The 25793-nt window shown below is 36.6% G+C and overlaps 1 protein-coding gene across 3 annotated transcripts in view; it reads left to right on the top strand.

Annotated features, from left to right (window-relative positions):
- The window catches only part of Camkmt (calmodulin-lysine N-methyltransferase), a 421570-nt gene that overhangs the window by 353648 nt on the left and 42129 nt on the right, over positions 1-25793 (top strand). Inside the window, exons 4-7 of one of the 3 annotated variants that reach the window (XM_074049615.1) lie at positions 14174-14234; positions 16192-16246; positions 17305-17368; positions 24703-24769. In XM_074049615.1, coding sequence (XP_073905716.1) covers positions 14174-14234; positions 16192-16246; positions 17305-17368; positions 24703-24769 — 247 coding nt within the window. The remainder of the gene's footprint in view (positions 1-14173; positions 14235-16191; positions 16247-17304; positions 17369-24702; positions 24770-25793) is intronic. The other 2 variants (XM_074049616.1, XM_074049617.1) reach the window with 2 other exon arrangements.

Consider the following 25793-nt stretch of genomic DNA (forward strand, 5'->3'; position numbering starts at 1 on the left):
AAGTGCAAGTCCCTTGCTAGGTACTCCAGTACCACCCACCCCCACCCCTAAAAGAGGAAAAGTTTACTTTTCTATTATGAACTCTTTTAAGCAGAAAAGGGGGCATTAAAACTGGAGTGAAGATTAAAGTGAAAAGGTAGAAGGGAAACTGAAGGAATCAAGGGAGAGGAGAAGGTAATAGACAATATGAGGGCTCTATTGGAGCCATTTCTGGACTTGGTCTGTTCTGTGGGTTTTGTCTATATTTTACATGAGAAGTTCTTTCAGCTTAGAATATATTGGCACTGGAGGGTGAGTATTCACCCAAACATCACGCACCAAGGAGTGGCCACCAGTAGTAGCTAAAGAGAATCTCCCCAAAGGCTTGCTGTTGGAAGAACCCTATTAGCCAGTACCTAGCCTTATGAAGCTCTGCAGGATTCTGAAAACACTGTGCTCAGCCATTAAGCAGTGAGGCAGAGGAGGGAAGAAAGCAGGCCTAGAGAGGAGAGGGTCATAGTGAATGCTTTATAAACACTCTAAATGGGTGAAAAATAATGATCTCTGACTTCTTTGTGGTTCTTAACTCATGCTGCCATAAGATTGGTTATAGGGTCCATATCACACTGTGATATGAAAGTATTAATTGAATAGGGCAATCAGAATTTCTATGTGAATAATGACTTAGAAATAATATTCTGCCCAGTTCAACAATGGAATGGAGAACCAAGGCTTCACTTGGCTCCACAGTGCTCTTGATGAGGTCAGATTAAAAAAAAAAAAAAAACCTGGAGTATATGCATTTTATGTCCTATTTTGACTCTTAAATCTGGTATGAATTTCCTTAGAGTAACTTAAGAAAAAAGAAAGAAAATTAAGAAAAGGAAAGAGAGTGTGATAGATGCTAGGTTAATTTGTGTTAATTTAGGTTAGTTTGTGACTTTCTAACAGACACCTTCACCTCTTATCTGTATAGTAACCCTTCTGATAAAATCAAACCCTTGAGTTTAATTAATAGTAATGAATCAATGTCAGTTTATTATTGTTGAGAAGTGTAAGATGTTAACAATGGAAGAAACTAGATAAATCCCAGGAGCTCTCTGTTCTTGTAACTTTTCTACAAATCTTAAATTATTCCAAAATAAAATATTTAAGGAAAAAATCCCAACCACGTAGGTGTGTTTTGCAATGAATGTGTTTGAATAAGAAAGTCCTCAGCCCTCCATTTATGGGAACATTTTCTTAATGTTTGTGCAAATGTATAGTCATTTAAATTTGATACCCTGAGAAACTGATAGCTAACCTTACATTCATGTTTACCACCAGACAGTTCCCTTATCCAATATTGAATCAGAAAAAGGAGGATTTAGAATTATCTGACTTCTTGGAATGCCACCAGACACTAAAATAAAATAATCTCTTAGCATGTTTTCTAACCAGAGTATACTGTACTACACTGTAAATTGCTTTAAAGTTTATATTTTCTATTAGACTTGCTGTGTGATGTATTCATAATCATGTGTAAGTATCTAGTGGTTAGTGTAAAATTAAAGGCTGTCTAAACAAAATTTAAAATCCTAAAACTTTCTCTCCAAAGTATGGTAATTCTTGGCTACACTAGTAAACAGTTTGACATGTGTTTAAACATAATTCAATTTTTTTCTATCAGATTGTCTTTTCTTAAAGGTATGTCTAATGAAGTGTGTGAGTGTATAATAGAGGAGACAGTATTTGATTTTTAATTTTTATATTAAATAGTTTCCACTGTGTTGCATGCCCACTTGAATTTTCTTAAATAAAAGGCTAACATAAAAACGTGTATCTGTATCACTGTGCTTGCCACATTGTTTTACTTATGTTTTTGTGTTCATCTTTTCGGCTGAAAAGTGAACTCCTTGAGAGAAGGGGTTGTGGCCTCAGTAACTAACTCAGTGAAATATCTAGAAGAATTCAGAAAATATTTGTTTGAATGAATAAATGAGTGAAATCACATTCAAATGAATTACTTCCATTTTGAAAGGAAGCAGATCACTATCTCTTGATTTGCCCTCTTCATTGCCCTTGTTTTAGGATGGTCTCACAGTTTGGTCTGGTTCTTATCATTGCTATCATTCAGCTACATATACTAATCTTTCAAATCTGTAAAAAGTATTTAAAAGAAAAAGAAATTGTTTGTGTTTCAAAACCTATTATAATGCATTTTCAAATATGTCAGACACATCTTTGTTAAAATTAAACCAGGGATTGGTTTTGAGCGAATAGCCCTATATCCTTACAGATGCTGTGGATGGATGCATCTAAGCTGCTTATTATATTGATGGGTTTTGCTGCTCTGCAGCAAATGAAAACAGGCAGCTGCTTCCTCCATCAAAGCAAAAAGCAGCCTGAGTTTTTATTAACCGAGTGTTCATTTCTTCTATTGCCAAAATTCTTACACAAAACAAAAGAGCAGTTTTAGCACATTATTGCTTAACTAGACATGAACAACTGACAGCAAGTGATAAGCCTGTCTGCTTTTCACAACTGGTAATCATTTTTGGAATAGATGTTTTAATATAGTTGAATATAAATTTTGTAATTTACATCTACAATGGTACGTAAATTTATAGATCCAGTTTGTTGCAGGAGAATGAAAGCTATAATCACAAAAGGCTTTTCGCAGTGTTGTTTAATTTTTAATGACTATTTGAAAACTAGGGAAGGAAAATGAAATCAAATTCATTTCTTTAAAAAATAAAAAAAGAAGCATTAAAGACAATCATACAAGTTGGTTGGAGACATTTGTAGATGGCCCTGACAGAGCAAGACTGCTGTGTTTACAGCCAGGACGTGCTTAGCACTACATTTCCACATTAGTTGCTCAAGTTTGTGCAACAGCAGAAATTTCTGGAGAGCAGACTGTCATGTTTCCTTCATATCAATGAATAATGATGAGTGAAAAGATAGGAAGGACAGAGCCGTGGCCATTTTGCACAGCTGAGATTCTCAGCCAGCTCTTACACGTATTGCTTTCTTCTACTTCTTCTAATCTGAATATCATATATTTGTTTTCAAACGAAATGACAGAAGGGCTTTCTTTAAAATGGGTTTAGACTGAACCTCAATGAGATATGCCTTATTTACCAAATCAGTTTGCTGAGTGGTGTTTTGGCTTTTGGAACTTGCTAATGGCAATTCCTGCTGTAAGAAGAGAAGGCAGTCCTCCTCCTTCCCCTCTCCACAAAGAGATGATTCTTTCCTCAAGCCCAGAAGAGGAGAAACTTGGAGTGAGGCAGTTTCAATACACTAGGACGCATACCTTCCAAACAATGTGTTAAAGAAAGTTCTGTTGCCTAACACCAGTGCTGTTTAATAAGTGTGTACGACTTTTGCACCTATGCCCTACACCTTCCGTATAACATTTTCTCTTCAGAAATTCTAATATAAATGTGTAGAGAAAGCACTCCACATAGAACATGTGGCTTTCAATTTATTTGGAATTCAGCCATGCTGTTTACCTAGAACTGAGATAAAACTGGACTCTAAGACAGCAAGCTCTTAAAAATCAAATTTATGAATCCCAGGTAACATCGGGAAGGCAAAAGCTCATTCTTGTTATTCTGTTATGCTGTGGAACAAGTGAGTGTCTATGTTGGTGAAGTGGCTTAATACCTGAGATAAGAAAGAATAAAAAGTATTTCTAATACTTTTCTCTTTGTTTCATTCCATTTGACCCATTGCTGCTCTTACAAGACTTTTCAAGTCATATCATAGTCCTATTTTAAAAAGGAACAGGGTGATCTCATACAAATTATGACCTGATCCCTCCACCCTGAGGACACTCCTGCACAGTAAGGCCTTGGGAAAAGGCATTACTTAGAGGAATACTGGCCATAAAGCTCTCTTTCTCCTCTTTAGTGTAGGAAGGACATACTGCATTTCTGGGGAAATTCAGGCCATGTTTCCCCTTCTGATAGGAGCTCTCTGGTCTGATTTTCTGGAGTCCACTTTTCCTAGGAGTGATTTCTTCTTATTTTTGGACATTCTCTCTGACCAGTGGAGCTGGAGATGGAACATTTCTCACACAGACCCAGAGAGTTCTCATCAAGAGATAAACGGTGCTTTGAGATCCCAGGAAACTCTTCTACCAAAGAGAGTCTTGTTACTCTGAGGAGGAGGGAACTGTTTGAGAAAAAATATAGAGCAGAGAACTTTGTTCAATATTGGAGAGAGAAAATTATGCTTTATGAGGGTTTTGTTTTCAATATGCTCACTGAAATAGGTCAAAATATCACTTTTGTGTCCACAAAATATATTATTTTTCAATTAAAAATAAAATTAATAAAAAGCTCCTACAACTAGTGTATATAGTTGTAGAACAGTTCTTTTCTGAAGCTGTGAGATTTAATTAACAAAGGCAGTTCTAATTCAATTACAAATGACACATAGCAAAGACCTGACTTCTAGGACATTTTAAATCCCATCTAAAAGATTTCCTGGTAGAGGCTTACATTTGAGATTATGGTACAAATAAAATATTTTAACCAATCTGATTTCTTTAAAATGTCATGGGTTAGAAGCCACTGATAATTTTACAACTTTCAATTGGAAAGGCACAAATACAATTAGCTATAGTCACTGGATTTAGAGTTGGAAGATCTTTATAAATCATTCTGACCCTTCTATTTTATTCTTGAAAGTAGAGCCCAAATATGATTCATCCACAGTTCGAAAATTAGTTATTGACTAAGCCATGAGAACTAGAAGTTAGCCCTCTTGATTCCAGGATCAACCACTGCATTGAGGAATTACAGTATAGAACTAGGCTCCAAAGGTAGAGTGTTGGACCCTAATCCCAGCCATGCCACTTACACTCACTGTTTTTCCATATACTTCATTGTGCCCCTTAATGGTATATGTCTTAAAAGGTTCTTTAGAGATTAAATGAGATAATCCATATAGGGTACACAGCCCCATGTTTTCCAAGTACTAAGTATTCAAACACTGATGCTGTTGCCTCTAGTAGTAGTGGTAGTAGTAGTAATAGCAACCACAAGTTGAGCACTTACTAGATACTCCTGTAATTAATTTAATCCTCAATCTATCTGATGGAGTAGAGTTGAGGAAGAGAGAGTTTAAATGACTTGCTAAGGTCACAAAGCTAAAGTGTCAGAGCTGTCTTCAAGTTTATGTCTTCACTGTATGAGCTGCTGCAACTGTGGTCATTGATGCGGTACATGCGTTTTTCTCAGTGGTGCTTCTCATCTGTTGATCAGTTGTTTTTCCACATCTGCTCTAAAACTGACTCCAGATCGAAAGCTGGTCCCTGGGTGTTGTTATCCAATGACTATCTTCCCCTCCCTGCCTCAGTCAGAATTCCCTCCATCTTTCCCTTACCACACTGTTACCATATTAACATGTGCCTCATTAAAATGTAGGGTTTAAATCTTAGTGCTTTGTAAATCAGATTCCATCCATAAACAAAATATCTTATAGTCTGAGAAGAATTTACTGTTGAAATACTAAGTAAGTTTTTGTTGACCCTTCATATCTCCTCCTTCCAGGTACAAATTATTGGTCCTTCTTATAGTTCAGTTTGCTTTTCCAGGAACAAGGGAAGAAACAAAATTCATGTGGACCCTTGGTTTTATAATCTACTAGAAGGCAGCAGAGCCCAGAGGTTAAGAATAATGACTTTAGACTTGGATTACATGGGTTCAAGTTCCAGCTCTGCAACCAAGTATCAGTCTGATTTGGGTGAAGGTTTCTTTACCTCCTTGTGCCTTGATTTCTTTCTCTGCCTTATAGTACCTTAGCAGTAAATACTGTTTATATATATATGGAATTCTTATTTTACACTGAGCTTCAAAGTTCCCAGAGCTAGGACACGTTTTTCCAAAGTTCGGTTTTGGTTTGATTTTGTGGATTATCAATTAGAAATGAAACTTTCTATGAAACTATCAGGAAAATGTAATCAAGGTTGGTATAATTCCCCAGACAGAAGCATTTCAAAGTAATAGCAACAGTCCCAGTGACAGTAGCTAATGTAATACATAACTGATATGCTATGTGGCAGGTGCTGTTCTAAGTGCCTCATGTGCATATCTCATTTAATCCTCCTGGTACCCTGAAGTAAGTGCTTCGTTGTTTGAATTGAACAAATGAGAGACTTGAGGGATTATCCAACAATGCAACACTCCCACCTTGATAGTTATTTTCTGTTTCATTAGCAGGTTTTATTTCATTTACAATATTAATCAGTACCTGAAATTATTGACTATTGCCTCTATTAAAGTCATTTAGGGGACTGGAGGTGAAGCTCAAGTGGTAGAATGCTTGCCTAGCGAGCATGAGGACCTGAGTTTAAATCCCAGTAGCACCAAAAAAAAAAAAAGTTATTTAGGGAAGGACTGTGTTACAATCACTGCTGTATCCCCAGCTTCAAAAACAAACATGGCCTCTCATAACTGTATGTTTCATGAATGAATGAAGAGGCTTAAAAAGTTTAGGTATCTTGCCGAGGCCACAGAACTGTAAGAGCCAGTATTCAAGCTGAATCTGTCTTATTCTAGAAGATAAGATCTATTCCTGTTGTAGATTTTTATAGCTTGAAGGACCACTGGACTTATTCTAACCCAAGCCTATCATTTTGCAGCTGAGGATAATGAAGTTCAGAAAGGTGAAGTTACTTTCCAATATTTCTCAGTTTGTTAATATCAGATTCCAGGCCCCTACCTAGGTGGTGGTTTTTCCATCATGAATTCAGCCTCCTCTGTTCATGTAAAATTAGAAATTAGAGGAAAACCCTATATGTGTCTGCTGTACATCACCCACTCACTTATTCATGCCACAGACCTAAGCCACAATTGACACTTTCCTCTCCCTTACCACCTCCTTCATCTAATTAACTAGTAAGTCTTGTCAGTGTGCCTTCTAAATATATCTCAAATCATTCTACTTTACTTCATCTCCACTAACCATTACCCAAGCCGCCATCAGCCTTCACTTGGATAATTGTAGTAGCTTCTTACATAGTTTCCTCCTGCCTCTTCTTGCCCCTTGTCAGTCTGTTTTCTTTAAAGTAGCCAGGATTATGTTTTAAAATGTAAATCTGATCTACCACTCTGTTTAAACCCTATCACTTATTTTAAGGTATGATTTAGAATTTTTAACATGGCCTTTGAACCTATGGAGTCTGGTCCCTAACTACCCCTCCAGTCTCATCTTGTACTACTGTGCTCCTTTCTTATTCATTCTATGGTTCACTGACCTCATTTTACTCCTAGAACATCAAGCCCTTTCTTCAAAATTTTATTTCATGGGGTTCTCCTTGATGGACCACTCTTCAATCCCTGTCCCCCTCTTCTTCTTCTATTTGGCTCTGCATCCTCTGGATCTTAGCTTACATGCCATTTCTACGAAGAAATTCCCCTCAGGCTCCTCTCAGCCTCTCTCCAACTATGTTGGGTCCCCTGTGATATGCTATTATAAGCACCTTCTGTTTTTCTCACATAGCATTTAATATAGTTTTAATTGGGCATATTATTTGTGTGATTATTTATTTAATGCATCCTTTCCAACTACTCAGAGGCCCCAGTAACCATTCTGTCTCATTCCCTGTTTATCCACAGGGCCTGAAACATAGGTGCCCAATAAATATTTGTGGAGCATTCTGTGGGCCTCTTTTTGATTCCTACTCTGGGTTGACATATCAGTGACAAGGCAGAAATATGACTTAGATTTATAGAAAAGAAGACAGAGTACAAACACTGAAAATAGTTCAAAAAAACTTACCCATTCCAGCATGAGCAACTTTTCATTTTAGTAATATATACCAGTACATTTCTTCTTCCAGAGGTTTCTACAGCTTAACTTAGCTGAGGGTGTGCTGACCTCTCTACCTGGTCTCAGATTTGAGAGACACCTTACTTCTGACTTGGTCATGGTGCACAAGATCATTTAGTTTGAGGAAGGTGGCAAAAGCTGCTGCTTCAATGGACGTCAGCTGATCACAGAAAAACCATACCTCTTATGTGGGAGCTGGGTATGTTGTCATCACAGAGCCAGCCCAAGCCATTAGGGCAAGAGGAGGCAACCAGCAGTGCTGCTTGTTGGATGCTGTCTGTCAAAGCCTTAGGACTTCCCTCTAACGTAAACTACAGGGAAGCAAAAAGCTCTCAAATGGAAGTGAGCTAGAAGGCCCCGTGCCTAGATGGATACTCATGTCATTTAATTTTAGGATTTAGGATTGCCTTCAGGTCAATAATGGATGTGTTTGTTTCCTTAACCACAAAACTCGGCATTTAAAATAACTCTAAACTAGCTATTTCATTAACAATAACAGCAATAAAGTAGTTGCGTACTTTAAATAGATCACATTGCTAGCTTTATAGACAGCTGGCTTTTCATTTTTAGTGCTGGTTGTCTACTGCTTTCTAAGTCTACCAAATTCAATAGGCCCAGTTCTGTCAGAAAAATCTGCAAGGAACCAAACCTTTGTTTGAAAGAAAATGTGATGAAACCAAGTGATCATGGACTTCCAAGTATAATACAGGGTTCTTCTTTTTTTTTTCCAAATACCCCTCTTATTTAGCTAATACTTTTAAGGAGGCTAAGTGTATGAAAGAGCCCTTTCTTCTATGAAACAAAATTGTTTGCTTTATACAGAAACCACTAAAGAATAAGAAACTACATGCCTTTGAGTAAAATGTAAGGAAATGTCCTCATTTATGATGTATTTTAGAGAATGTTATCTGGAATAAACAGTGATTTAAATGATGATGTTTTAGATTAGCTAGTCTATATTCCCTTTTGGACACTCTGTGTTGATGTAAAGAATGTAGCAGAAATTCCAATACTTGATTAATAAATCTCTGAGATATTTTAAGTGAAACACAAAAATCTTGGGACATCACCTTTAGTGTTCTTGGCTTATCTGTTCTTCTAAAACTCATTCTCATTACTTTTCCAATGAGTTTCTCTTTGTCCCATAGAACCTGCTAGTCACCATTCTTCCAGAATGTATTCTGAAATCCCACCACTCAGAACTTAAAGTATTCATGTTAAAACATATGCTGGGAGAGATAAGAATAGTTGTTGTGTATCTTGGATTCTAGAACTATCCTCCAAAGTTATATGCAAAAGATCATATATTTTTGGGTTTTAGGTAAGCTTGTAAATTGCATTAAAATGAATTCCTTTGAGAAACCTCACTAAACCACAATAAACATGTTGGGGGTGTACATTTTAATGGGTTTCCTTATGACATTTTCATACATTTATATAATGTACTTGATCATATTAACCATAAAGGGATCTTTTTAAGGCATAAACCCTCACAGATGATAGAGTAGGGAACATACAACAACAATACAATTTTTGAAACTTGAGGGGAAGTGAATGAGAAGTCATTGAATTATCAGATGTGAGAAAGTCAACAGTTATGAAAGTTTCAAATCAACTGAACTGATACTTTCAAAATCTTGCAAGACTGAGGAGTGTTGGTACCAAGTACTAGTAAAAGTAGGAGTTGAAGGAAACCGAAATAAGGATACTTTATTGAAAGTTGCTTAAGAAGCAGTTATATCCCCATTACATGATCTTGAACAACTATCACTTCTCTATTCAAACAAAGTGTAAGGCGGTTCCAAGTATTTAGGAAAGGATGAGGAGGTTTATTCTTTGCAGAGTTAAATCGGAGTTTTGAGAACTCCATCAACAGGGTAGAAGGATTGAGTGAATTTATGCAGACTGAATGCTGAACCCTTCTCCTATGCACGTAGCCTTCTTCACCTTCAATCAGCATTTTATCTTTCTCCACTTGCATTTAATGAGACAACAAAGAATTATCAGATATCTGAATAAAGATTTTGGTGTGATAAATATCAAAACCAGTAAATGGGAAAAAAACAACTTTAAAAAAACAGATCATACAAAGATAAGAAAACGTAAAAGAAAATATAATTAATATTTTCAAATAACTAAGAGAATATATTATATCATTAAAGGAGGAATAGGATGCTCTAAAAAAAGAAATATTCAGGAGACTGGCAGAGTAGCTCAAGTGGTAGAGCACCTGCCTGGCAAGCATGAGACCCTGAGTTCAAACCCTAGTATTGCAAAAAAAAAAAAAAAGAAAGACAGAAATATTCAGACAGCCACAATCAACAACAATAGCATAAATAAGAACAATAAAAAGTTGGAAGATAGCCACCCAGTAATCCTATCTACTTGGGAGGCTGAGATTGGGAGGATTTCGGTTCAAGGCCAGCACAGTCAAATACTTCACAAGGCTCTCCTTTTCAAAATAACCAAAGCAAAATGGACTGGAGGCGTGGCTCAAGTGGTAGAGCACCTGCTTTGCAAGTGGGAAGCCCTGAGTTCAAACCCCAATCCCACCAAAAGAAAGAGAGAGAGAGAGAGAGAGAGAGAGAGAGAGAGAGAAAACTTGTTTGAAAATAACTGCTTTTTTGAGGTGTAATTCACATGCCATACAGTTCACCCAGTGGTTTTTAGTATATTTACAGTTGTGCAATCATCCTCACAATCACTTTTAGGACATTTCACCACCTTCAAAAGAAATCTCATACCCATTAGCATTCACATCTCATTTACACCCAACCATCTAACCTAGGCAACCACCAATGCTATACTCTGTCTTTATGGATTTGCCTATGCTGGACATTTCGCATAAATGGAAATACATAATGTGGTCCTTTGTAACTAGCTTCTTTCACTTGGAATAATGTGTTCATGTTCCATGCATGTTGTAGCATGTATCAAGATTTTATTGTCAAGTAACGGTCCATTGTAGGAAGACCACATTTTATTTATCCATTTATCAGTCAAGAGACATTTTAGTTGTTTCTACTTCTTCACTATGATGAATAATGCTTGCTATGAACATTTCTGTGCAGGTTTTTCTTTTTTGGTCTTATTGGGGTTTGAACTCAGAGGCTCATGCTTATAAAGCAGGCTCTATACTGTTTGAACCACACCTCCAGTCCATTTTGCTGTGGTTATTTTGGAGATAAGGTCTCTTGAACTATTTGCCCAGACTGGCCTTGAACTGCAATCCTCTCTACCTTAGCTTCTCGAGTAGCAAGGATTACAGATATGAGCCACCAGCACCCAGCTCCTCTGTATGCTTTCATGTTCCTTGGTTAGACATCTGAGAGTAGAAGTTTTGGGTCAAATGGTAATCTAAATTTAACTTTTGGAGGAACTGGTGGACACTTTTCCAAAGCACTGCAGCATTCTATGTTCCCACCAACAATGCATGAAAGTTCTAATTTCTCCACATTCTCACCAACCTCTGTTTACTGTCTGACTTTTTTATGATGGCCATCCTAGGGAGTGTAAGTAGTACCTCATTTCAGTTTTGATTTGCAATGATTTAACTTTTAAAAATATACTAGATTAGAAAAAATAAAATAGGCTGATAAAACCCTGTGTTGGCAAGGCTTTGAAGAAGCAAACATTCTTTTTGGGGGTGTGGCTTGGTACAAATTTCAGAAAACACTTAGGTACAGGTTGAGTGTCTGTTATCCTAAATGCTTGGGGCCAGCATATTTTTGGACTTTTTAAAATTCGGAGATATTTATGTATATATAATAAGATACCTTGGGGATGGGATCCAAGTGTAAACATGCAATTCATTTGTGTCATATATACTTATATGCAGAGCCAAAAGGTCATTTCATATAATACTTTTAGTGTGGCTGCATTTTGGCTTCATTTTGACTGCAATCCATCATATGAGGTCAGGTGTGCCATCAAGTTGGCACTCAAAAGGTTTCAGATTTTAGAGCATTTGGGATTTCAGATTAGGAATGCTCAATCTGCATATCAGAATGTGAAATGTACTTAATCTCTCTGACCAGATTTCCCATTTCTAGGTATTTAACCTAAGGGGAAAAAACATGTATTTGGGGGAAAGTGTGTCTCATTTACTATTGTTTATAAACTCACAATGTCAAAAACTTTGAAACTAACTTAAATATCTGTAAAGAGCAAATAGGTAAAATTAATTTTGATGCACAAATAGGATATCTAGGCAATTGTTACAAATAATAATGCAAGTAGAATGTATTTTTATTGCCATGGGAGACTACCCCATATTGAGAGGGACAAAAATCAAGTTATTGAATAACTGAAATAGAAGATTCCAGTTGTGTGAAATATCTATATGCCTAGAAGATTCTTTTGGAATGATGTCCAAAATGTTAACAGTGATTATATTCCTAGTGGTGGAAATTTAGGTGGGTTTTTTTGTATTTGAGTTAAAAATCAGTCTATAATTTTTTGAGAAAATTATAAAATGATTTGAAAAGACTATGCATTTTAGAAGTCACATGTTTATATTTGATCAAGTCTTAAGTTTTAGTTAAATAACCTTCCCCATCATTATTTCTTAAAACATCACAGCCATCTACTAAATGCATAAAAAAATTCATTCTTATGGTGATTATATTCACTTAGCATAGAACATTGTCTCTTCCTTCAGAGAATTTTACTGTGTACTTTGATCTTTGTAGAGTTTTTTTTTGTGGAGGTGTGCCAGGTGTTAGGACTCTGGGGCCATTTCAAAGCTCAAGGGTAGGAAGGAGCCTGTAAAAATAATTGTCCATCTAGTCTAGTTATTGGGATAATTGCTTTGAGTTCACACCTTCCCTCTTCGACTGTTCTATCCCCCCTTGTAGGAGAATCACATTAACAACTTTCTTTTTCTTTAAGCTTATTATGAGTTAGCAAGCTGTTCTAAACACATCACATGTATTTTTCTCATTTAGTCCTATGAGGTTGATATTGCAATTATGACATTTGACAGATGAGGAGCCTGAAGCACAGAGAAGTTAAGTAACTTGTCCAAAATCTCTCAGCAGAACAGGAACTGGATCCCCGAGAGTCTGTTTCCAAAGCACCTGTGATCTTAACTGCCAAGTTCCACTGCCTCTCTGACTTTCTTCTAAATATGATTCCAAACACTTCTGCTTGTTTACCTTGTTTTTGCACAAGCTGTCCTTTCTACCAGAAATGCCAGAGAGAGACTGAGATGGTGAGTCCACCTGCCTGGGCTTTCCTGCCACAAGTGCTTTATGGAGTTACCTCTCTGCCATTTGTTGAATCTCTTAGTTACTTACATTCCCTTAACATCTTCTCTGAAATGTTTGGATTTCTTACTCCTTGAATTTGGAGGTTCATCTGGGGGAAAAAATTAAGTCTTTTTTTATACCTTCCAGTTTTCCAGCAGCAGAGTACTTAGTGCTGAAACAGAGAGCCCTGGCTGGTGTTTCCCAATGCAGGATGCCTGGGAGCTCTGCCTGACTGTTGAGCCTGATTACTTGGGAAAAAAACATAATTTTATAAGGTTATACTCTATGCTAATTACCAGAATGATACAGGCTTGTAAAATTTTGGAAAATACAAAAAAGTATAGACAACAAAATGAAAAGCACTTACAGGTTATACCATCCTGTGATAACCACTCACAACTGAAATTTCCAAGCATATTTGCCTTTTCTCTAAGCAATTCATATCCATTCATGAAAGCTAGGTCTTCTAAATAAATTTGTAGGTGATAATTTTAGAAAATTCCCATATATGCAATTTAGTAGGTAAGATTATTGTTAAATTTAAAGCTGTGCCAAAGTTGGTGAAATGAAAATTTCTTAAATTTATACTCATTTTATTTTTTTATTTAAAGGAAATAACTACGGATGTTTTAAAACATTAATATGAAAAATTATAAAAGGATATAATGACCTCAGTAGTTGTACTTGCCCCTATAAAAGTGATTTTTTCATTTACTTTTTTGCTTTAACAGGACTGAATAAATATTGGACCTCAACTTTTACTTATTAATTTTATGTGATCCTGATTAAGATCTACTTGAAATACCACCATAATTTAACTTTTGATATTATAATTTTGGTTGTTATATTTTTTTCTTTTGTTATGAGCAAAATTTATTTAGGATATTTTACTACTACCTTGGGGAAAAGGGTTGTAAATCTCACTCCATTATGAAAGCAACAACAGCAAAAAAAAAAAAAAAAAAAAAAACTCATATGGTGTGACTTATGCCAAGTAATAACTATGTATATGTTAAGTTTGATTCCAGTTGAAATAGCTTGTACTCAGGCTTATTTCTAAAAGCCATTTTGTAACAGAATGACTTCTATAATCCAAACATCTATCCTCTTGTGTTTTCTAGGCATCTGGCCGTCTGAAGAGGTTTTGGCTTACTACTGCCTCAAGCACAGTAATATATTCAGGTACAGAACTGTACTTAAAAGATATTTGTTAGCCCATCAGGGATATTGAATCTGCATATTAAAAATAGCCTGGTTTGCATTCTTCAAATTAAATTGTTAAAAAGAAAGAAAGGAAAAGGAAAAGAAGGAAAGAAAAAAGTTCACAGTGAACACATGTTGCTTCTGAAAAGAAATCTGCATTGCCTTTGGGTACTAATATTGCACAGCAAGCTTTTTGCTATATGTCAAAGGCTTTTGATTTCCACTCAAGGCATTTTATTTCACTTTGATTTGGGGGAAACAAAAGCCAAGCGCCAATCAATCCTTACTGATTGTGAAGGTCAAAATAAATAAATAAATAACACACAAAACCACATAACCCACAATAAAGACATTCTTTAAACTTCTTCTAGGGAAGTCACTACAGAATATTTGATAAATACCTCACAGCCATTATTTAAAGATATCGTCTCACCTCTTGTTTTAAAGGTATTTTTATGTACTTTACAATATGTATTTGTGAAATATAAATTACTATTTAGATTAAAATACTATAAAAATAAAACATTTTCAACTATTAGTATGCATTTTATAGATCAACCCATGGATGGGGTTTAGGAAAAAGAGAATTTAAAAACTCTAAAGATGTTTTGTAGACCCAAAAAATACAGGTTTTTCATTTTAATTCTCATTTTACAAAAGTCATCCAATATATACTTCCTTAATAGCCCATTATGATTCAAGATTAGCCACTAGTTATCATGGTGTCTGTTTTAACAATATGTACTTACAAGATTGGGTCAATAATATGTATTTTTTGAAGCTCTGTGGGTCCATATTTATCAGCCAGTCTATAATTGCTTCGAACAACTAAACACTCATTAAGTGTATTTCCAAATATGAATGTCCTCTCTTGGCTTCTTCTCCTCCCCCTTTCTCCCTCTCCCCCTTTCTCCCTCTCCCCCTCTCTCCCTCCCCTTTTAATTTTGCTTTTTTTTTTTCTCCTCTTGAGGTAATAAACTTCCCAAACTGGGAAGAAGAAACAATCTTAAGAGTCTAAGCATATAAAATAAGAACAGGGCAATTCTGAATTTGGGCTGCAGAGCTGCCCTGGAAGTCTGGCATTTGCTCATCTCGCTGTGCTTAAGCTTGATGGAGCTCCAATCAGCGAGCAGTGGGCCAGGGCGAGAATGTCACACATTGAGGGCTGATATTTAGGCACAAAGGGGAAGGTAAGTGCAGAATGGCACAGTAGACTGTCAGCTTTAACTCTGAGCGGCTTTCCTTTTGAGCAGTGAAGCCAGAGCCCAGTCATTACTTCAGCCTGGGTTTGCTGGCTTAACCATATTATGTCCCTGCATTGTTTATTTGCTGTGTTGTGTTGGGGTCAATTGTGATTTAAGTGTTAATTGCTAAATGCTCTTTGTGTAATTGTGCTTTATGGGGTTGGTTCAGCTTTCCAGAATGTTTCGGCTTGTTTTAGAATTAAAAAAAAAAAATTCAGGATTGCATTTATTTGTGTCTGTGTGTTGTATGTGACTATAATATAGGTATATACACACTCACATATATTCTTCGTTTACTTGTCTAACTGTTTTTGAAGGCATGAATGTGGATTAACAATGTTATCCTTTCCTAGCAATTATCTTTCGCTACTCTAGCTAGTTTAGTTCTAAAAGACAGAGCCATTGACAAGGGGAAAAAAAGGGAACCTTCTCAGATTTTTCAGCTCAGCGGTGGTAATGTTGCAGTGAACACTAATGAGGGAACCCCCACTGATTTGCCTGCTTTGTGACTTTTCTATTTCATAATTATTTTTAAAACGCAAAACGAAATGAGGTAGCCTAGTCATGTCTCCACAACTTCCTGGTAGCGCCGTTCTTAATGCAGATGGCAATTTGTTCTTGTAACATATATATCTCTCTGACCATTTTCATCTAATTTGTATGGGTTCTACCATTTCTTTTCTCTCTTTCAGGGACCTTGCTGTGTGTGAGCTAGGGGGTGGCATGACATGCTTGGCTGGGCTCATGGTAGGTCTTTTCTCAATTCCAATCCCATTCAGAGGGAGGAACAAAAGGAAAAATGTTCCAGGGCCTCCAACTGCTGGGTCAGAGAACCGTCAACAGCCTCAGCTGCGGTCAAGCTGCCGGGTCTTGAGAGACCTTCTAGATTGACTTACTTTCGGATCATATTGATTTTATGGTTGCCTCGATGAGCAGAAACATTTTACCTCAGTGTAGTCAATATCGCTTGTTGTGACATTCCAGGCCTCGCACAGTCTTTCTTTGCCATAGCAAAAGCATTTTTTTTTTTCAGATTATAGTCCCATTTGCTAAGATACAGGAATAGCCCGGCGAATCACAGTTGGAGCACCATGATATAGCTGCTAATGTTTTGCCTGCATTATTACACCAACAAACATGATCCAGAGCGCTCAGTAATTAGATTCTTTTGAATTAGATTGGCCATTCAGGAACGTCGTTCCCCATTCTCTGGGTTCTGAGTCATGTATTCAGGAGATATTATGTAGCAGCACAGTGCATTAGACAAGTTTTTATGTCTCTACAAATAAAAGCATATTGTTACACTGATTGGCATTTGACAAACCTGTCGCTCTTATACAATGTGTCGAGGTTACAGCCCAATGTGCGAGCATGTCAAAGCTCACAAAAAAATTACCCTCACAAAGCCATCTGCCTGCAATGCAAAGTTATATGAAGGGCATCAGGCAGTCAGACAGAAGCAGGCTGAAAGGCAGAGTGACAGCCTTGTATGATGGCTCTACTAGATAAACAGAAGCCCACAAATGAAAGCCTCTCTCAGAATACCATCATCCGCTGTCACAATGCAATTACCGAACAGAATGATAGCAAGATAGAGGCTCCCGCAAATGGAATGATAAAAGTATTGACTGATTTGATTGAATGATTAAAATAATGCAGACATAAAATGAAAAAAGATTGAAGATTGTTACAGAGAAATAGGTGAGGAAGCATGATACTGAAGGCTTGTCACTCCTGTCTTCACTTCCACACAGACAAGCATATTTGCTCATTGTTTGCTGTGCTCCCTTTTTTTTTTTTTTCAGGTTGCTATTTCTGCAGATGTCAAAGAAGTTCTGTTAACTGATGGGAATGAAAAGGCCATCAGAAGTATCCTTATTCAGATAGAAAACGGGTTTGTTGTGTTCATTCCTTTTTCCTGGCTGAGTAACAATTGATATAAAGAAAGGCAGCATGGGGTTTTAAAAAAAGAGTTCCCCATACACACACACACGATAAGTAATTAAGAAAAAGTAGAAATATATGAATTCCTTGCATATGACTACATGGGTGATTTTTTTTCCCTTTTGGTAGATTTTTATACACACTTATTAAAGGAGCTTATGTTTCTAAAGGCAATATGAAAATTTATTTCATAACAATTTTCAAACCCTTTGATCTTTTCTTTAAGATTTTCCAGCACAAAATAAATGTAGTATTGATTCCATTTGATATTGCTTGCCAATATTAACTTCCAGCTTGTATGCATTTAATATTATACATGCCATGTAATATTGTACCTATCCTAATTGCCAAGGAGTTACCTGTATCTCCCACTGGAAGCAGCCATCAACTCTTCATTATTTCCTATTATTTAGGATTTTAAAGCTATCTCTTTTTTTTTCCTACTATGCTATTACAGTTCAACTCCATTACATTAGATTATGCTTTACTAATATGTACACAGAGTTCATGAAAATTGAACTGTACTTTAACTAAGAAAGCAAGCATAATTTGTGGCTACTTTGGCACTCAAGCCGATTTGCTCAGGGGCAGTTAACAGCCATTCGAAATTGAGAGGAATAGTGGAAGATCTGTTTGCTTTGGATTTTTTTTTGGTGTGCCTTGCTTACATGATGAAAGAGGAAGTCTCCTTATTTGAATTTTTAGACGCTGAAAATGCCAAAGCAGCTTAAATTTTTGTGACATCTTACATAAAACCTATTTTCGATTTTCTTTTTCTTCTTCTGCTCTATAATTTTTTGAAAATAAAATTTGCAGCAGCTCCATCAGCTGCTTGCATAAGAGGAAAAAGGAACAAGAAACACAGTAGCTAATATTGTACAGCAGTACTGTGTGCTCTACAGAGCCCCACCCAGCTAATTGCCTGACAGCCCAAAAAAAAAAAAAAAATCGGTAAGGAAAAACAACCTATCACAATCTTGGCCTTTCACACAAGGGAAAGAGATCACAAAAGGTGCGTCCCTTTTAAAATGCAGGATTTTAATCATGATCTTAAGACTGTCGAAAGTTTTTCAAAATATTCCTGAAGATGAGCTGATGTTGTTTCATTCACTCTGCCTAATTCTGAGTTATTCTGGGCCTGTATCATTTCATTGTGCTCCTCTTCCTTATGTCAGGGAACACCAAGAGCAAAAGGAAGTTCAGGTGCACCAGCTCAGCCCCAAGAGATGTTTTTGTTGGGGGGGGGGGAGGCAGGAATATTGAGCAAGAAAAAGGTATATTCATCACAGAAACTTTGAGATTGGGCCCAGTATTCTGAGTTTTTTTCTTTTTTTCTTGAGTCAGCAGGAATCATTTAATAGCATCAGAAGCCAATTAAACTTTTTATCAAACTATGGGAAGCATCTGCAGTCAGTATGTAAATTTAATTGTACTGAAATTATTATTGGGCTAAACTACTGAGCTTCCAAAGAAGCAAAGCAATGCTAATGTCATTAATTACCGCACCTTTGCTTTAAGCAGCAAAGATGCCATGCCAGCTCTTGAAATCAGAGAGGAAGTCTCAGATTCTGCATTCACTCTGCTGGCCTTTCAAAGAAATGATTGGTACAGCCCCCTCCCAAGAAAATGGATTTTTAACATTTGGTCCTCAGAAGCTCAGCCCTGAGAGTGCTTTATTGTGCTGGGGTTTACAATGGGTTTAATATAGCGGGGTGCCAAAGGGCAAGAGGGGAAGAACTTTACAATGTAGATAAAGTAGGTCCTTTCAGGATGCAAACCAAAACTGCCCTGTGTTTTATTTCATCTCTTAGGACTTTCCTGATAGAGTTCTGTTTTTATCATGTAGTTGTTCTATGTTTGTGTGCCTTTTTCTGTTGTAACTAGATCTAATTTTTATTAATTAAGGGAGAAAAGCATGCATAAAGCCTTAAAATTGGCAATGTGTTTTTCCTGCTTTTAATACTAATGTTGTTCTTGATTTGCTAACAGAGCTTACAATGGGCATCGGTTGTAATCTGTTTTACTGAGTGAGGTTAATATGAGTGAATTCTCCGCCCCCCCACCCCGATTTGTGTGCCCACTTTCTGTAAGAATAACTAATTCACTGAATCACATACTATTGATGCATATAGATCGAAACAAACTCATTTAAAAATTACTGTTTACATCTTCCCTTTAAAATTTTAGGAAGCCTAAATTATATAGCAGTCGTAGGATATTATCCAGAAATTACTTTCTAAAAAGTAAAAGTGGATGTCAACAAAAAAGGGAGGGGGGAAACATTGCCAGAAGCCAGAAAATCTCTAAGCAAAGCTGCTAATTATTGTTAATGGGCAAGATGAGCACATTAAGAAACAAATGAATACATCAGTGAGATGTAATTGAAAATCGACCTGGTGATCACACATCTCATCTGAGTATTGGCCTGTATACTATGCTCATCATTTAAAAAATTATTTTTGTTATTCTTGGCTTCTGAATTTAATGAATCCAACTGAGTCTTACTTCCTAGCCTCATACGCTTCTAAGATTCTGATTTTTACCTTTTTTGAAAAAAGAAAAAAAATAGGCTTTTTATTATTTCCTTTTAATCTTCTGTTATTTGTTTTTTAATATGTGAGGCAATGAATGGATTAGTTCTGAATCTTTATATCATAGAAGAATGTCAACTAATTGTGAAGTTATTTATTATCTTCCCAAAATGTATCAAATGGATTGGCTATGTCTTCTAGAGCTCTCTATCTTGACCCTGGAAAGCTTGATGTTGATCTCAGATTTATTAAACAGAGATATCTGAAAAGAGATTAAGACTCAAGGTAAAATGAATTTTCTGTCTTGAATATTTTCTCAGACTCATGGGTAGGTTTCCCTGAGGTTCTCTTGATCCTTAAACTGCTTGGCTGGGTTTAACCCAAGAACCTCTCTACAAGAAAACTATCTTTCCCTAAAGACAGAATTTTGTCTGTATCCCAAGAGAACAAAGGATAGGTTGGAAATGGGATCATTTAGCTCTCCAGTTCTCAAATTTATTCTAAAATAAAGGGAAACATTTTTCTTTTTCTTTGGCATTGTCCTTTTCATGTGGTAAAAAGATTTCCAAGTGCTCACATATAATAATTCCTTACTAAGGTCCGCTGGTGATGTAAGAATAAGAGAGAGGAGTGGTATACTCAGTTATGTTGAGGCTAAGTTTTTTTTCAATGCATAAAATAAAAGTAAAACACCAAAAGCCAATCTCCCTCTCCAACTGCAATCACTAGTTCACCCCATGCAAACCTCTGCCTTGGCCCCTCCTTAGTAAATGTCTAGCATGTTGTCTGCAGGATATGCCAATGCTTGGTAACCCATTTGTCTGTGCTCTTGACCTAAGCATCTCATCTGCACAGTATGTATGCACAGTCTACATCATGATTTTGAGCTTAGAATTCTCTAAAAACAGGTGAATCTCCTGTGCTGTTGAAAGGAGATATTCCTGGCTTAATATTTTCTTTAGCAGAATCCCTGAATTTTATAATTGATAAATGAAGCTTCATGCAGACTGTTCAGCCTGTACAGTGGATGGCTGAGAACTTGGGAATCCCAGGCCATTATCCTGTGACCAGCCCTTCTTCCAATAGTGATGCCAGATGTACTTGTGTCTGCCTGATGAGTCACAAGTAAGCTCTACATGCCTCACTTTGGGTAGAAGCTCAACAAATACCTTTTTAATTGAATTAAAATTTATTCAGCCAGTATTAACTGCATGCCATTTTAGATGCTAAAGATACAGCAGTGGACAAGACAGACCTAGACCCTATCCTTGTGTGATCCAGATTTTGCCATGACTAGAGCGCATGTGAAAGACACTGAAAAACTACAGAGAGAAGTTCTTTGACTCCTTCTATAGATTTCAATTCTACAATATAAATGTAGAATTTACATTTCTGGGACAGAAAAATAAAGCTTAACTGCCAAGCTTCATTTTAGATGCCATCATTAGTCTCTTCATCCTATTAAAGCTATTTAAAGATGATAATTAATTGACATGAATTAAGCACCTACTATGTGTTGAACTTATCATATGGAACACCCCCCATTCAACCTATAAAATAGGTGTCATTATTCCTGTTTTAGAGATGGAACTTGGAGAGGTTAATTTATTCAACGTCACACACCCACTGAATATCAAAACCAGCACTAGAAACCAGGTTCATTTGACTTCCAGGCTTTTCCCTGGAAACCATTCTGTTTCACCAAAAATGAGAATGATTGGGTGAGTGTCAGCACCTTCTGGAAGAAGTCTTTCATGCATAATAGTTGGCATTGCTAACAGGCAGTTCATAATGCCTCCATGTTATTCTCTCAGTTTATTAGAGTAATAAGCACATTTAAGAATACTTTGCACTATTATAAAGAATAAATCCTTGCTAAAATTTTAAAAAGAATACCTTGCAGCCTACACCAGCAAATTCTGTCATATTGAGCCTTGCAAAAATCATTTAGAGATCAAAATTAATAGGCATTATATTGTAATCTCACAGTTTTCTTCTCTCACTTTTAGGGCCCTAATGAAAATAAAAATTGCAAAAACCAGGAAAATGATGCTTTGTGAATCACCATGTTATTATTTTTTAAATATTTTTTGGCTTAAAGAACAATGCCAGCTCTGAAAATGCATATATAACTACTGATAAATAGAACAGTCACTAATTATAGGAAGAGGCTAATGTAGTCAGTAATGTTTTATGGATGTAGAACATACATGTAATTTGATTAAATAACTGTTTGCTAGTCTATGCAAACATGTATTTTAAGAATAGATATCCACTGAAAACTAAGATGGAATCCCACTCCTGAACCATGCTTTGTTTGAAAAGAAAATCTAGAAGTCCGCTTTCCTTTTAGCCACGAGTGTACATCCTGCAGCTCTGGAAGTCCAGTTGCCTAGACAAGGGAATTGGAGGTGATTGCTCTCCATCATTAGTCAGAAATCGCATTAGGATTTTCATTGCACCAACCCCTCCCACTGAAATCTTCCAGAAGGTGAGTGCAGTTCAGAGAACATGGTTTGGTTTGTTGTGTTGAACACTATCCTGGACATATTGACTTGGTTTGATTGGATTTCCTTTATTACCCTGAGGTGACATGAAGGATGATTAAAACTTTTATTGGACACTGTGCTATCCAAAAGGACCATCAAAATCTGACCTCAAGTCAGGGTGGGAAGTAGAATGTCAGAATGTATCTCTTAGGGTAATATTTTAAGACACTTCAGACATTTTTCTCTTCATACCTATCTTAATATAAAAAACATCTCCTAAACCACAAAATGTATTTCCTGCCCAGTTCTAAAAATAAAGCAGCCTAAATACTGCTGTGATTTTTTTCATTAAAAAAATTGCTTTTAGAATATGAATACATATGCTTGCTCCAGCCTGATCACCTGGAGTTACAGGTTTATAAAAGTATATAGTGTTAAGATGTTTACTAAAAATTATTAATAGGTTTTCTGAGTTATATAATTTAACTTCCTGTGACTATTTTATAAAAAGTATTACCTCCACTAACAAAATAATATGTTTTGCTTGATAGATTAGTCATGTACTCACACGACACTACAGGTGTACCAGGCACATTATGGCGTGCAGTTGGATGCCATGGAAACGCTGAGTAGGGTGTGGCCAGAGTGTGGGGGAACTTAATCAAAAACAGTTATCAGTTGACTCTTTACTAATTTCGTTCTTCTCAGAATAAAGATGTCAGCTGTCCTCTTCTGCAAGACATTGCATTTAGAAGACTTTCCTGAAATACTTTCTTCCTGAAATAGACAGAACTGTAGGCCGATGTGTCATTTTAGTTAATCAAAACAAGAAGGCAAATTAGTCTCCTTTATTTTTTTAATGAATGTAATTTAACGGTATTTAATTTGCATACACGAAAGTTCACCCAGGAAAAAAAAAAAGTCTGCATTATAGCACTTTTGTAAACCTCAACAAAGCCCTTCATTAGGAGACCTAATTGATTTTTCCTACCCACTCCTGAGGAAAGAAAGCTATCACAGTACCTGCTTATTCACTCAGAGAAGAAATGGGTGTGCTTGGTGGTTCAAGCAGAGATTTGGGTTAAAAAGTCCTGTGGCTCTGTTCTTACAGGGAGACCTTGGCCAATGCTTGCTTTGAGCATTTTGGAAATCTGTTTTTCTGAGCAATAGGGGAACATCGCTTGTCTGCTTGGTGTCCTCCCCATGGGCCCAATTTAGTTCAGCTTGCAGCCTTCACTGGAATTATTTTATTTCTTGTTTTATTTAAACCTGCCTATTCCAGAAGAGGGATTTTTGAGGCTTCTTACAGTAACACTTGAAATGTACCACACGAAATAAATGAGAACGTGAGAGTATTTGATAATTAGGAAGCCAGAAAAATATGATGAAGCAAGGGACAGAGGTCAGTGCAGAAAGTATATGCCTTAGGAGCTCTTCTGATTGTTAGAGTTAGGACATACATTAGGCTTTGATGTGCACAGAGGCCAGACCAAAGAAAGAACAAAAAGCAACAATTATAAAATTTATAGTGCCCAGGAATTGAAGTGTAGCTTTTCCTCGTGTTGAAACCTGTATAATTTTTTCCCATGGGTCCTCACATATTGGGTGATATAAGGGACCAGCCCCTCAAAATAGCTCTTGGATGACATGACTCTTTTGTACAAGTCCTTCCATACCAGCAGAAAACCGAAGGACAAAGCATAGTCTGTAAAGACAGTTCTTTAAGGAACCTTTCATGAGATTGACTCTCTTCTTCAGTAATTCATTTTCTCTCAAAGATGCTCCAAGCTTTTCTCCCAAGTCTTTCCCTGCTGCTCATCCCCACTCTCCCTATCAGCACTTAGGAGATTGGAAAACTTCAACTTGGAAAGTCTCTGAAGGCTGACATTGCCCTCCTTACTGACAGAAATATGCATGCCTTTATTAAGTGGAGCTTGGCATCTCTGCAGCAGTCATTCTCCACTAACACCTGCACTTTGGGCTTTGCCATGATGCTACCTAGATGTACATTTCACAGATGACAAAACTGCATCCCAGGGAATTAAAAGATTTTGCTTGTGGTAGGTAAGTCAGCATTTGGTGGTAGATCTAAGGCCATACCAACCTCCTATCTCAGATTCTACAGCTCATCTCTTTTCATTGTATTGACTCTGTTTTGATGAGAAGGTTGCTGTTTTTGTGGAATTTTTTAAGGTCAGTTGATAATCACTGCGAAACTTTTCTTAACTATGTTCTATAGATGTGAGAGATATCATCACAAGCAATCAGAAGGATGGTGTGTTTAAAGCTCGGAAAATATCAAGCTGGTAAGATACCTCTCTACATGGAAACATCCCACTTAAAACTGGTTTTTCTTTATACAATGGATGAAATAATAGTAACTAACATTTGTTGAGCACTTACCATGTGTTAGGTACTGTTCTAAGCATTTTACAGGTGTTACCTCAATCAAACTTACCAGAACCCTTTTGAGACAGGCAGAAACTCATTACCTCCAACTAATAGTTGAGGAAACTGAAGTATATAAACACCGGGTTGTGGATGGTTTAATGGTTGAGATTTACAGTATAAGGTTGGGAGAAGCCCAGCCTGGGCCCCTCTTAAATGTAGTTTCAAGGTTGAGAAACCTCACTCTAGTCTATAATTTTAAAATAGTCTAGGAATCCATTCTCTCTCTCTTTTTCTCTCTCTCTCTCTTTCTCTCTGTCTTTTGGTGGTATGGGTGTTAGAACTCAGAGCCTCGTGCTTTCTCTACCGCTTGAGCCACTCTGCCAACACAGGTTCTGTTAATTCTTAACCAAAGTAGGAGAAATGTTGGCCCTCAATCAAAACAATTGTGTGTTCTGTAATGCTACATTGTACTTACTTTTGCCCTGTTGGTAATGGATGTAGAAAGAATCAGTTTTCAAGTGAAAACTACTAAAATATCTGTATTTGTGCTCTCCCTTATATATTTAACTCTATACTTCATTATATGAGCAATTCCTTTTTCAGTTACTTTGTTTATTACTATTATTATGTCATACTTTTGAATATTATTTCTCTATGAAGAGGACACTTTTCCACCTCAATTGCTCAGTTTGGAGTAAAAGGTTGAATGACCAACACAATGCTTAAAATCCAAAGCAGTGCCAGGTGTGATAGTGCTCAGGAAGTGAGGTAGAAGGATAAAGAACTTGAAACCAGCCTAAGCTACATAGTGAGACCCTGTCTCAAAAAAAAATAATGGTAGACATGTCTCTCATTTTAGTTGGTGCATACAGTGAAGTACCCATGTATGTATTTTTAAATCCTTCATTAGAAGGTTTCAAGTAGGCTTATGGTGGGGGA

This window comes from Castor canadensis, chromosome 12, assembly GCF_047511655.1.
Source record: "Castor canadensis chromosome 12, mCasCan1.hap1v2, whole genome shotgun sequence".
In the NCBI taxonomy this organism is placed as follows: Eukaryota; Metazoa; Chordata; class Mammalia; order Rodentia; family Castoridae; genus Castor; species Castor canadensis.